Genomic DNA, 12,944 nt, shown 5'->3' with positions numbered 1-12,944 from the left:
TGCAAGCAATCAAGTTTAGAATTTAAAATCAATGGATATATGTGAAAATAAAATAATATATGAAAGTGTTCCCACTATTAAGCACTTATTTTGATATAAAACAATTCATTTGTTCCCAGCTATATTAAGCTATTTTGATTTATCCCATAAAACAATTAATGTATTGTGAGAAGAATAATGCTAGTGTCCAAAATGGTATATTATTTTAAGTAAAAATTGAAACTCTTTCTATCAATAATTGATCACAAATTCAAAAAAATACTCAAAAAATACTTTCAGTTTTAAGTTTCTTTTTGGAGTTTTTTTTTTTTTTTCCTGCAGATGAGTGAACCAAATTGCCCATTGGATTTAGAGAGCCGAAATGTAATTTGTTTTATTGGAGCATGATATAAACAATATAGTAAATCTAACTTTGTAGTTTCATTATATTTCTGTTGCCTTAAATAGCTAAGTAGGTGGTATTTACATAAATTCTTCCATTTTTTTCCTATGGTATAATTAAGGGTAGAAAAGTCATTATACTTTAAACCATATTTTCACATACTTGTCGTGAAACACATATATTGAGATGTTTGCATGAATATATGGCTAACTGCTATTTTAACCAGCAGTACATTTATGAGAACTAAATAGTTCGTGGCCTAAAAATAATTAAGAAAACATGCACAGAAGATAAAGTGCTTTTCTAACCACAGTTGTCCATTAACATATTTTGAGAGATAATTGGGTGAGCTATTTCCATAATGCTTTTGAAAATTGATACAAATTAAAATGTAAATAAAGTAATTATTGATAGCATGTCACCACAACATAAAGCGTGCCCATCCTTCTAGAAATTTACTAACACATCCTTTATCTTCATTGTGTTAATTTCACCATCCTCTGAGAAAGGATTACCTTTTTTTCAAAAACATTTTTCTAAAGGGAGATAAAGATTGCAGAGAAGGAAGATACTGAGTTCACTTCCTCCATAACACATCAAAAATACATCTCCATGTGGAGGAACTCAGGCTGTGAGCAAACTGGAGACTGGTAGTGAGGCTCTTCCACAACCAAGACTTTAAGGAAGATCCACACAGGGATGGGTGGGAAGGGAGGACAAGCAATCAGTCTGGACTGCATCCCTAGCAGGAGACACAGAAGAGGAGGGGGACAATGTGGGGCTGGATGTCCTCCCTGGAGAGTGAGGGGTGTGACCACATTTTGTGGACCCAGCCCTGGGGTCCAACACTGGGAAGATGAATCCTCTTAGCTGGGTTGAAAACCAGTGGGACTTAACAGGAGGCTGTAAGAAACTGAGACTCCACTTTTGAAGGTGAACACATGCTTGCTTACTCCTGAAGGAAGCAGATGGAAAACCTCCTGGGGCTCTGGACAGTTTCCTGCAACCACCCCAGCACACAGCCCAGGCTGTGCCCATAGCCTGCTCCTGATCCCCTTGCTCTGGTGCAGCTCTCAGTAGGATGAAGACAGGTTGCTGAGGAGAGAGTGCAGTTGGAGTGGGGATGTAGCAAGCCGTGACCCAGCCCTGCACCTGAATAGGGCAAGGATGGCCATCACTGGTGTGAGTGGAGGAGGCAGCTTGGGAATGGCCTGGGACTCCGCTGGTGGACCAGGGCTGTCACAGTGTGCACACTGGCCGGTACCCAGTGCCTGCTTTGACCCTTCTTGATACAGCACTACCTTTTCTACTGAGATTTGTCCTTTTTTTTAAATAAATTTTTAATTCTTGTTATAGCCTTTTCTTTTCCATTCTAACACTTCTTGTAGAGTTGGTTTATTGTTATAACAAACCCACAGGTCACATCATATTCAGTGGTAAAAGGCTGAAATCTTTACCTCTAAAATCAGGAATAGGACCAGGATGCCCTCTTGGTACTTCTATTTAACGTAGTACTGGGAGTCTTATCCACAGAAATCAGACAAGAAAAAGAAATAAAAGGCATCTATGTTGGAGGAGAAAAAGTTAAATTGTCACTGTCTGCAGGTGAGATGTTATTATATATTGAAAACCCTAAAGTTTCCACCAAAAACTATTAGAATTAGTAAAGTTAATAAAGTTGCAGGATACAAGCTTTGTGTGCAGAAATCTGTTGCTATTCTAGACACAAAAAATTAACTATCAGAAAGAAAAAGCAAGAAAACACTCCCTTTTAAAATTGCATCAGGGAGGTCAAAGACCTATATGCTGAAAACAATAAGACATTGATGAAGGGAATTTGAAGCTGATACAAAGACTTGAAAGACATCCTGTGTTCATGGATTGGAAGAATTAATATTTTTAAGAATTAATATTTTCAGAATTAATATTTTTAAGATTTTAATTAATATTTTAAGATTAATATTTTAATACTACCCAAACAATGTACAGATTTAATGCAATCCCTATAAAAATACAATGACATTTTTCACAGAACTAGAACAAGTAATCCAAAATTTTATGTGGAATAAGAATAGATCCTGAATTGTTAAAGCAATATTGAGAAAAAAGAGCAGAGCTGTAGGTATCAGGCTCCCTGACTTAAGACTACACTACAAAGCTACAAAGTAATCAAAATAGTATGGTATTGGCGCAAAAAACAGATACATAAATCAACAGAACAGAATACAGAGCCCAGAAATAAACCCATGCACCTATTGTCAATTAATCTACAATTAAGAGGCAAGAATATATAATGGATAAAGAACGGTCTCTCCAATAAGTGGTGCTGGGAAAACTGGGCAGCTACATGTAAAAGAATGAAATTAGAACATTTTGTTATATACAAAAATAAAATCAAAATGGATTAAAGATCTAAATATAAGACTGGAAACCATAGACGTCCCAGAAGAAAACATATGCAGAAATGGCATAAGTTATAGCAATTATCATCTGCTCCTATTCTCCTCAGGCAAAGGAAACAAAAGCAAAGATATACAAATGGGGCCTAATGAAACTTAAAAGCATTTGCATGGTAAAGGAAACCATTGACGGAACAGAAGACAACCTAATTAATGAGAGAAATTACTTACAAACAATATAACCATTAAGGGGCTAATATCCAAAATATATAAATAGCCCACACAATTCAATAACAAATAAACAGACAAACCTGATTAAAAAACAGGCAGAAGATCTGAATAGGTATTTTCCCAAAAAAGACAGAGATAGCTAACAGGCATTTGAAAAGATGCTTGACATCACTAATTACTAGAGAAACACGAATCAAAACCACAATGAGTTGGCACCACACACCTGTCAGAATGGCTATTATTGTCAAAAAGACCACAAATAACAAATGCTGACAAAGATATGGAGAAAATGGTACTGTACACTCTTGGTGGGAATGTAAAAACTGGTGGAGCCATTATGGAAAACAGTATGAAGCTTTCCAAAAAACTTAAAAATAGAACTACCACGTGATTTAGGAATTTGACTCTCCTGGATGTATCTCCAAACAAAATGAAAACACTAACTCAAAAAGATAAATGCATTCCAGTGTTCACAGCAGAGTTATTTACAATACTCTGCTGTGTATTACAAGCACACATTATTTACAAGATACGGAAGTAACAGAAGTGTCCAACGACAGATGAACAGATAAAGAAGATGTGATATATATATATGTGTGTGTGTGTGTGTGTGTGTATAAAACATATAAATAATACTGTTCAGCCATAAAAAAGAATGAACTTTTGCCATTTGCAACCACATGGATGGACTTGGAGGGTATTATGCTTAGTGAAGTAAATTAAACAAAGACACATACTGTGTCTTACCACTTACATGTGGAATCTAAAAAAAAAAGCAAAGTAATAAATGTAACAAAACAGAAACAGAATCCTAGATGTGGAGAACAGAGTGGTGGTTACTAGCATGAAGAGGGAAGGTGGGAGGGACAAAATAGGTTAGGGAATTAAGAAGGACAAACTATTATGTACAAAATAAATAAAACACAAGGATATGCTGTACAGCACAGGGAATATAGTCAATATTTTATAATGTTTCTAAATGAAGTATAATCTGTAAAAATATTGATTCACTATGTTGTATACCTGAAACTAATGTAATATTGTTAATTATCTGTACTTTAATAGGAAAAATCAGAGATGTTTTTCTGATCAATATTACTTAGCATTTTATTTTTTAAAAAATGCTTTGTTTTATTCTCTGAAAGTATTTTCTATTGTTATTTCATTTTATTAAAAACGATGTTGAAGCACAGAGTTATTGAAGTGTATATACAAATTTCTGACAAAGTTTGGATTAGATCTTGTTTTTAGATGAGTTGAGTGAAACCAAGAAACATTAAAAGTGATTTTGCTTAGGGCTACAGGAATTAAAATATAGATAGTAAAAAAAAAAAGTTCAGAATGAAAAACAACTTTTCTTGGGGAGAAATTTTATAGGACAATCAAGAACACAATATATTTTCACTGTAGAGTAGACTTTGTTATAATTTATGAGATTTATATTTGAGCGGCATTTTAAAAGAACAAAAGTCTACTAATAGTCTCATTATTGCTATGCAATAATGATAGAAAACTTTTAGAATTCTGCAAGAATCGAAATAGAAATAGTCGGTAAACACTCGAGTTTCCTACGTTCTGGGGATCTACTGTATGGCATAGTGACTGTAGTTAACAATACTGTATTATATACTTGAATGTCGCTAAGAGAGAGCTCTTAAATGTTCCCACCCCTAAAAAGAAATGGTAATTCTGTGAAGTGATGGAGGTGTTAGGTAACCCTACTATGGTAGTCATTTCACAATATATTTGTGTATCAAATTATCATGTTGTAGTCCTTAAACTTACACACTGTTTTATGTTAATCATATTTCAATAAAGTTAGAAAAAATAAAAATAATTATTTATTTGAAATGATAACAAACACAAGAGGTCCAGTTCCCTTAGCAAGAGCTTATTCAAAGTTTACTTGTTCCCTGACTTTATCTACAGTGCCTGGGTGTCCTGACGTTCTTCTTAGAAACCTGCTCATCGTCTGAAATGGGTCAGGAATGTCTTAGAACTGACTTCACAGTGGGATTCATGAGGAGTTATTTTTAATGCTTCAGCGGTTCGTGTCTAATAACTCAACCCTCAACATAGGAGCTGGGGTCGGAGGGTGGGAGAATGGGAGCTTGAATTGAAGTGATTAGGTCTTGCTTAAGAAAGAAAGAGAGAATTTTTTCTTGGATTCCATAAATGCATACCAAAAACTCCATATAACTTGTACAATTACAACCTGAATGATTTTCTGGACTCCTTGGGGAATAAACCTGAGTGATGTAAGGAATGAATATTTTCTAATATAATATCAACATATTTCATCCATCAACTTTTTTTTTTTCCTTCTATAAAAAGATAACAGAACAGAATACTCTGTAATTTCCTCTTACAGCATAGTCTGGCTCCACTAGACCTTTAAAGGAAACACCACATGCTTTTTGACTTTCACCTTTTACAAATAGCAATATAGCTGAAGAAGGAAACTTTAGGCGTCTTGTTTAGCGTCCTTGGATATTAAGGAGGAATCTCTAAGACATATTTTGGTTTTGATTTGTATAGTTGAGTACTTAAGTTGCTCTTATAAATAAACCTTCAAATTGGTAAGTTATGACCACAAATCAAATCATAGTGGTATGTAAATAAACTCTATGTAGCAAGGTAACCAACAAAACATGCAACAATATTGTCTAGCTAAACTAACATATTGTAGATAAATATGAGCAAGCATTTATAAAACCACTAGATGGCATTCATTCACTGCAGTTTGGGCCAAATACAGCCTTTAAAACTTTATCACGATATGCAGGATTAGAGGGAAGGCAAAGGTTATCCATTATTTGATGACATTTTTCCATGATTTAACGGTGACAAAGCTCAGTTTTTTTTCTTTCCCTGTATGGTTCAAACCGAATCAACAAACACTTACTGAAAGCTTTATTAAAGATTATTCCTTGTGAGAAGAGTTGGAAACCGTCTTCACTGTGGTGGTAATGTATTTGCTCACAACATCTAGAGGAAACAATGTTAGGCGCAGTATGCTACTTAATTTTATTTCATTGCTTTACCAACGCATTTTACTATTTTTCATGTAGCTGTTTCTCTGAAGATTAGAAAAAGCACAGAGTCACAAATACTAACATTTTCTAATCTTTTAGATGGAATTAGTTTTCAAAATTGATGTTCATGAAAATAAGCGATCAAGATCTCTCGATGCTTCAGAAAAGGTCCTTTCTACTGTACATCTTAAAAACTTGTGAGAAATAGTGTTCCTAACTGCTTTGAGAACTGAGATGGCCTTTGGTGATAAAGGATTACGATTTAGTCTTGGAGATAAATCATGAATGAAAATGCTCGAACTCCTCACTTCAGGGTAAGTGGTTGGGAGAAGATACTGATAAATCAACAAAGGTCAACATTTTTGTAGAAGGTCTAAGTTAATAATAACAGAAAATCCAGAACTTACCTGTTCTAATATGTTTTGAAGCCTCTCTATCTCACAGTCTATGACAAATTTCTTCTCTTGTCGTCTATCAAGTTCTTCTAGAAGTTGCCTATAGCTGACGTCATTAAAATTTTCCACACATATAGCGCTGACATGCCAACCATTTTGTCCTGCTTTTTCCATAATAGCTTGAAGTATTGAGTATCCTAGTAGAGAAAAAAAAAAAATACAAAGGGGGTTACTAAAAACACACTTTTACTCCCTTTAAATAACTTATGCAGACACCACTGAGTCTACATCAACATTTTTACATTCCAATATATACAGTGAATTCTTAGAAATTAAAAAATCTGAGTGGTTGTTTCTAAATCATTTGATTTTGCTTTCTTTAGTCAGGGCAAAAACATCCCTTAAAAAATACTGGTTGAATGAAGTAGCAACACCATACCTTGAGTAAGCTCTCAAAATCCCTCTACTGGAGAATATAAACATTGCTTTAGACACTTTTGATGAGCTAAACCAAAAACAGAATCCAGCTCTACCTGTAGTTGAGAACAATTTCCTAAACCTTCGGTAATTTTACCCACTAGACATAATTAATTTTGAACAACTGTTTTGACTCTCCCCTTGAGCATGTAAATAACAATATTTTTGGGTTCAACTATGGAAGAGAATAAGAAAAAGTAAACATTCAATAGTATTTATTGAGGACCTGTTATCGTAAATGGAGAAGGCACTGTTTAATCTTCCTGTCTCGCCAGGGGAATAATGTGGATTGGCAGTGAATTGAATGAAAACTAGGTGAGGCTATGGGCACTTAAACTCATAATCTAGTAGAGGAAACCCGTATAGAAATAAATGCAACTTAGTTTACAACTGTGCAATGAGAGCTTGAGGTAAAGTGTTGACCCACGGGGACGTTTGGTTACGTCTGCCTTGATGGGACAAAGGGAAAATACCATGAGGAGAAATAACTTGAACTAGGTCTTGAAGGTTGAGAAGGTGCTTCTACGATTGCTGAAGAAGGAGTGTTTCTCACCTGGAGACAACCTTACAGAGGGGGAGAAATGGCCTTTAGCCTGTTCTTCGTCCAGATCTCTGCGTGTGGAAGGGAAGTCATGGGTCTTAGTATTTGCAAGCTCATGAACCTAGCGCTCAGAGAATTTCTTCACACCCACATTGTCTCGAACTCTTGCTTTTTTCCAGCTCTCAATTTTGAGTTGGAATGTGAAAAAAGGGAAAAGATTATTTGAATCTATGAATAGCAGCCTTTAAACAAGAATTGTTTAGGATCAGAGACTGTTAATATTTTACCCCTTGTAGTGTAGCATAAGAAAAAGATGCTAGTTCTCTTTAAGAAGGCCTAACACTTATTTGAGCTCCTTCTACGGCAGGTGCCTATAGTTTCTCCCTGTCTTGGCCCCTGGAGTGGAGAGCTGGGTAGATTAAAAGTGAAGGCTTAAAATGTATACAAAGCGTTTCCTAGATAAGAGCACATGTACTCAGTTTTCTGATTGGTATGTGAGTCTCTGAGATTCAAGGATTTTGATATTTAGGTATGTTTTCTACAAGTCAGAGTTTCAAACATTATGGATGCTCAGTTAATATCAGCAGACGGAACTGATGATGAGATCATATTTGAAATATAAATTGCCTGATATCCTGCCAAATGAAATACTGTGGCATCAGGATTCATTTTTATCTAAATGGAAAATAATTCCCCGAAGAGGGAGAAAGAGGCATGTTAATCACTGTACAATTACTCTAGTCTGTCTGTTGCTCCGTTTAGTCTTTCCTTTTGTAACGTACGCCTTTAATTATCTATTCAGATCTTACCTAGACCCCCCCACCCCCATCTCAAATCCAGTACCCTTCTTTCCCTTAATTCCTGTTTTATGCATATGTAACACGATGGTCTGAGTCCTGTCTTAATGAAACTGAGCAGGATACTGTGGGGCCCTCCAGGGTACAAAAGCCCTTCTGTGTCCCCTATTTCTTATTTTTAAATAAAGGCTTTGATCTCCTACACCTTCCCTGAGTTCCAAAGAGCAGACTTAAGCAGTTACTAATTAGGGAAGTGAGGGAATGCAGAAACAAAAGAAAAGTGGACCCATATGGTCTTGAAGAAAACAGAAGGCCCAAATGGTCTTAGAAAAAACACAAGGTCCAAAAGATCCTAAAAGAAAAAACAGCAGCGGCCAGCTGAAAATTGGGATTCTATTTTTTTTCTTTGCAATCATTTTTTTTCTCTTTATCAAAGACAGTGTATTTTATTAAGAAAATGCTTCATTTCAAAATGGTAGCCCTAAAGCCACATAGAATAAAATCTTTCACTGACTACAATCTTAAATCTCTCAGTATCTTGCATTCTTTTTTTAAAAAATTTTTTTGAAATTGAGATTCTTGACCATCATATAGGCTCTAAGTAAATAATAAAATGCTTCAACCATGGTTTTTACTCTCTCCTAGAAAGAAGTTAAAAGGCCACAAACCATGATTTACAAATTTGCTTTGCAGGAACACATAGATCAGTCAAAAATCATCAATGACACATTGAGTCACAAGATGGTGCCAGGATGCTACAGCTGAAATCTTACTGGGAAGCTGAAATCACAAAGCCACCTCCCCTGTACTCTTTTTGCTTTTAAAACCCTCTGGCATGGGCCAGCCAGCAAAATGGATCTGAGACAAACCTCTGTCTCTCATCTGCTCCAAAGGACAGTGCTCTGTTGATCAATAAACCTTTCTCAGCTGTAGACTCCGGCATTTCAGTTTGTTTTTCCTCACTATGCATCAAACACACAAACGTAAATTCCACAACCTTAATGTATATATTCATGCCTCATTTATTCTGTCACTGGGACTTACTCTCTGATGGTGAATCAATGTTCTTTTATTCATTTTGGACATCTATAAACATGTTCCTTTTAAAAACACTAATTGACATCTTGACCTGTTACTTTTCCCTGTTCTCCTTTTATTTATTGTCATACCAAAATAATTCTAAAACTTTTTGTTTGATTTTTCTTGCATGTTGTAAAAATAGCAACTATTGTTTATACGCATGGAAGTAGTCTCTTGCTCCCTAGGACCAATTCACGGCTTGGCACAGTTCTTTAGCTATTGCCTTTTTGTTTTATCCCATCATGTTGATAACATGCTTCATGTTAGTGCTGGGTTGTTATTTTCCTGCCTACAGGAATTTTACAAAATCTAGAGCCGTACACCTTCTGTTAAAATTTATATATGTTTCTAGTTACATAACTGATGTTGAAAGACACACTAATAAAACACAATTATAATTCAAATTCAACATTTCTAAATCTAATTTTTCAGATTTAGAAATGACACTAGAATTGAAATAAAACAAAACCCTAGGACACAATCTTTGCTAAATGGTAAAGAACATTGGTTGCCTAAAAAGAACCATTAGTCATAATCAGAAATAAGTGGCATCTTTTAAATGCAGTCAGTGCAAAGGACACACAGTTCAAGTTTAAGAGTCTGACTGAAAATTTGAATTCTTTTATAAGTTTGTTTGATTGAAATATCATCTCTTATTTATTGATAATCAGGTGTGTGTGTCTTACATTTATTTGCCAAAATAGCTGGGAATATATTGGAACTCAGAGAAAATACTGCTGTTGAATCTATGATTGTGTAGCTTAGCTGTTCTATAAATTAGGAAATCACAAATCAAATCATACTAAATCTACATCTGGCTATGACATGTATCTCCTAGTTATTTGAAAATCTGTAATATAATCTTGCCAGTCAGAAAATGAATACTATGGTTTTAGGTGAATATCATAAGACTAATGTGGAGTTCACTACTGTAAGGAAATTTTAAAGTCTTGCTTCTATTAAAAAAAAAAAAACTAGCATTTTAATTTAATTTAATTTTTTAACACTCCAGATTCTCTGAAGTATGCCAGGATAAACAGAGTTATGATTCTTGTCTCTACAAGGAATTAACTATCTAGCAAAGTTGACACTTAAGTAACTAACCATTATGGAAATCATACAGTGTTGTATAAGTAACTTCAAAAGACCAAAATAACTTAAAAAAGTCGTAGTGAAAATGTACCATGGACAAGATCACATTGTTATAATTAAAAGCTTTTTCAAGGTCATGAATGAACACTGTCAATTACATACAGATATTTTTTAAAAATGCTATGTTATGTAATGATGTTATCAATTATGCTAAGCAGAATCACAGTGATGTAAGCAGCCTTGAGCTACTGTTTCATTTCACATCAACTCTTTTCATATCATTCATGGATAATGACCTATTTTGGATGAGTAGTAACATCGAGAGAAATTGCTAGCAACACAAGCTGGGCGTATTTATCTGATATTATATTCTTCAAGAGTTACTTGATTCAGTTACATGCACACAGAGGAGAATCAGGAGAAATTTATGTCAAGGTGGATATAATTTCAAAAGGAGCGAGTTATCCATATGCTATATATATAAAAAACCATTCACTTAGATAAGGACAGAAAAGTGCCCGTGGTGATTTTAATTAGACGATCACTGGTGCACTCAACAGGAGCAGCAGCAAAAGAAGGCTGAACACAGAAGTCGTATTTCAGTCATTTTGAGTTTATTTTTGTGAATGGTATGAAGGAGTGTTCATTGATTAAATGCTGCTGTCCAATTTTCCCAACACCACTGGCTGAAGACACTGTATTTTGTATTCTTGCCTCCTTTGTTGAAGATTACTTGACTGTAGGTCTGTGGGTTTATTTCTGGGCTCTCTATTCTGTTCCATTGATCCATATGTTTGTTTTTATGCCATTACCATACCATTTTGATTACTGTAGCTCTGTAGTATTGTCTGAAGTTGGGAAGGGTTATTCCTCCAGTTTCATTCTTTGGTTTTCAATATTGCTTTGGCAATTCTGAGTCTTCTGTGATTCCATATAAATTTTAGGATTATTTTTCTCTAGTTCTGTGAAAAATGTCATGGATAATTTGACAGGGAGTGCATTAAATCTGTAGTTCCCTTGGGCAGTATGGACATTTTAACAATATTAATTCTTCAAGTCTAAGAGCACAGGATATCTTTATATTTCTTTAAGTCATCTTTAACTTCCTTAATCAATGTTTTGTAGTTCCCCATGTGTAAGTCTTTCACCTCCTTGGTCAGATTTATTTCTAAGTATTTTATTGTTTTGGATCCAATTTTAAAAGAGATTGTTTCTTTACTTTCTTTTCCTGCTATTTCATTGTTAGTGTAAAGGAATGCAACTGATTCAAGAATATACAATGGAAGAAAATATTTGCATATGATGTGATTGACAAAGGTTTAATTTCCAGAGTATATAAATAGTGCATACAACTTAATAAGAAAAAACAAGCAACCCAATCCAAAAATGGGCAGAAGACCTAAACAAGCAATTCTCCAGTGAAGACATACAAATAGCCAACAGGTACATGAAAAAATGCTCAGTATCACTAATTATCAGAGAAATGCAAATCAAAACTACAATGAGGTATCACCTCACACCAGACAGAATGCCCATCATTCAAAAGTCCACAAACAATAAGTGCTGAAGAGGCTGTGGAGAAAAGGGAACCCTCCTACACTGTTGGTGGGAATGTAGTTTGGTGCAACCATTATAGAAAACAGTATGGCGATTCTTCAAAAGGCTGAAAAATAGACTTATATGATTTAGCAATCCCACTCCTGGGTGTATATCCAGAGGTAACCCTAATTCAAAAAGGTACATTCATCCCAATGTTCATAGCAGCACTATTTACAATAGCCAAGACTTGGAACCAACCTAAATATCCATGGAAAGATGACTGGGTAAAGAAGTGTGGTGTATTTATACAATGGAATACTACTCAGCCACAAAAAAGAATAAAATAATGCCATTTGCAGCAAAATGGATGGACCTAAAGATTGTCATTGTAAGTGAAGTAAGCCAGAAAGAGAAAGAAAAATGCCATATAATATCACTCATATGTGGAATCTAAAAGAAAAAAGAGTACACTAGTGAACCCCTCTACAAAATAGAAACAGGATCACAGACATAGTAAACATTCTTGCAGTTACTGGTGGAAAAGGGATGGGAAGGGAAAAATCTGGGAGTTTGAGATTTGTAAATAAAGAGACCAAAACCCCCAAATTTCTTCTGTATAATACAGGGAACTATATTCAATATCATAACAACCTTTAATGAAAAAGTATATGAAAATGAATATATGTACGTGTATGTATGACTGGGACGTTATGCTGTACATCAGAAATTGACACAGTGTAACTGACTGTACTTTAATTTAAAAAAAGAAAAAAACATATTTTAGAGAAGTAAGAAATTGAGGAGAAAATGGGAAGGGAGAATGTAGAAATTAGGAAGGAATATCATCAGAATAATGACGTAATGAGACGAAGGATATACCATTATGATAAATATGAGATAGAGAAACACTGAGGTCATGGGAATTGGTTTGGGAAGGAGAGGACTGGGGCTGTCCCACGAGGAGATGTTGAGGTTA

The 12,944-nt window shown here is 34.8% G+C and overlaps 1 protein-coding gene across 8 annotated transcripts in view; it reads right to left on the bottom strand.

Moving 5' to 3' along the window:
* Positions 1–12,944, bottom strand: part of GRIA4 (glutamate ionotropic receptor AMPA type subunit 4) — a 432,578-nt gene that overhangs the window by 151,625 nt on the left and 268,009 nt on the right. For all 8 annotated transcript variants that reach the window (XM_064492857.1, XM_064492858.1, XM_031460664.2 and 5 more), the window contains one exon: positions 6,455–6,639. In XM_064492857.1, coding sequence (XP_064348927.1) covers positions 6,455–6,639 — 185 coding nt within the window. The remainder of the gene's footprint in view (positions 1–6,454; positions 6,640–12,944) is intronic.

This window comes from Camelus dromedarius, chromosome 12 (genome assembly GCF_036321535.1).
Source record: "Camelus dromedarius isolate mCamDro1 chromosome 12, mCamDro1.pat, whole genome shotgun sequence".
Classification (NCBI taxonomy): domain Eukaryota; kingdom Metazoa; phylum Chordata; class Mammalia; order Artiodactyla; family Camelidae; genus Camelus; species Camelus dromedarius.
The sequence above is the reverse complement of the archived record's forward strand: the minus strand, read 5'-3'. Positions and strand labels throughout refer to the sequence as shown.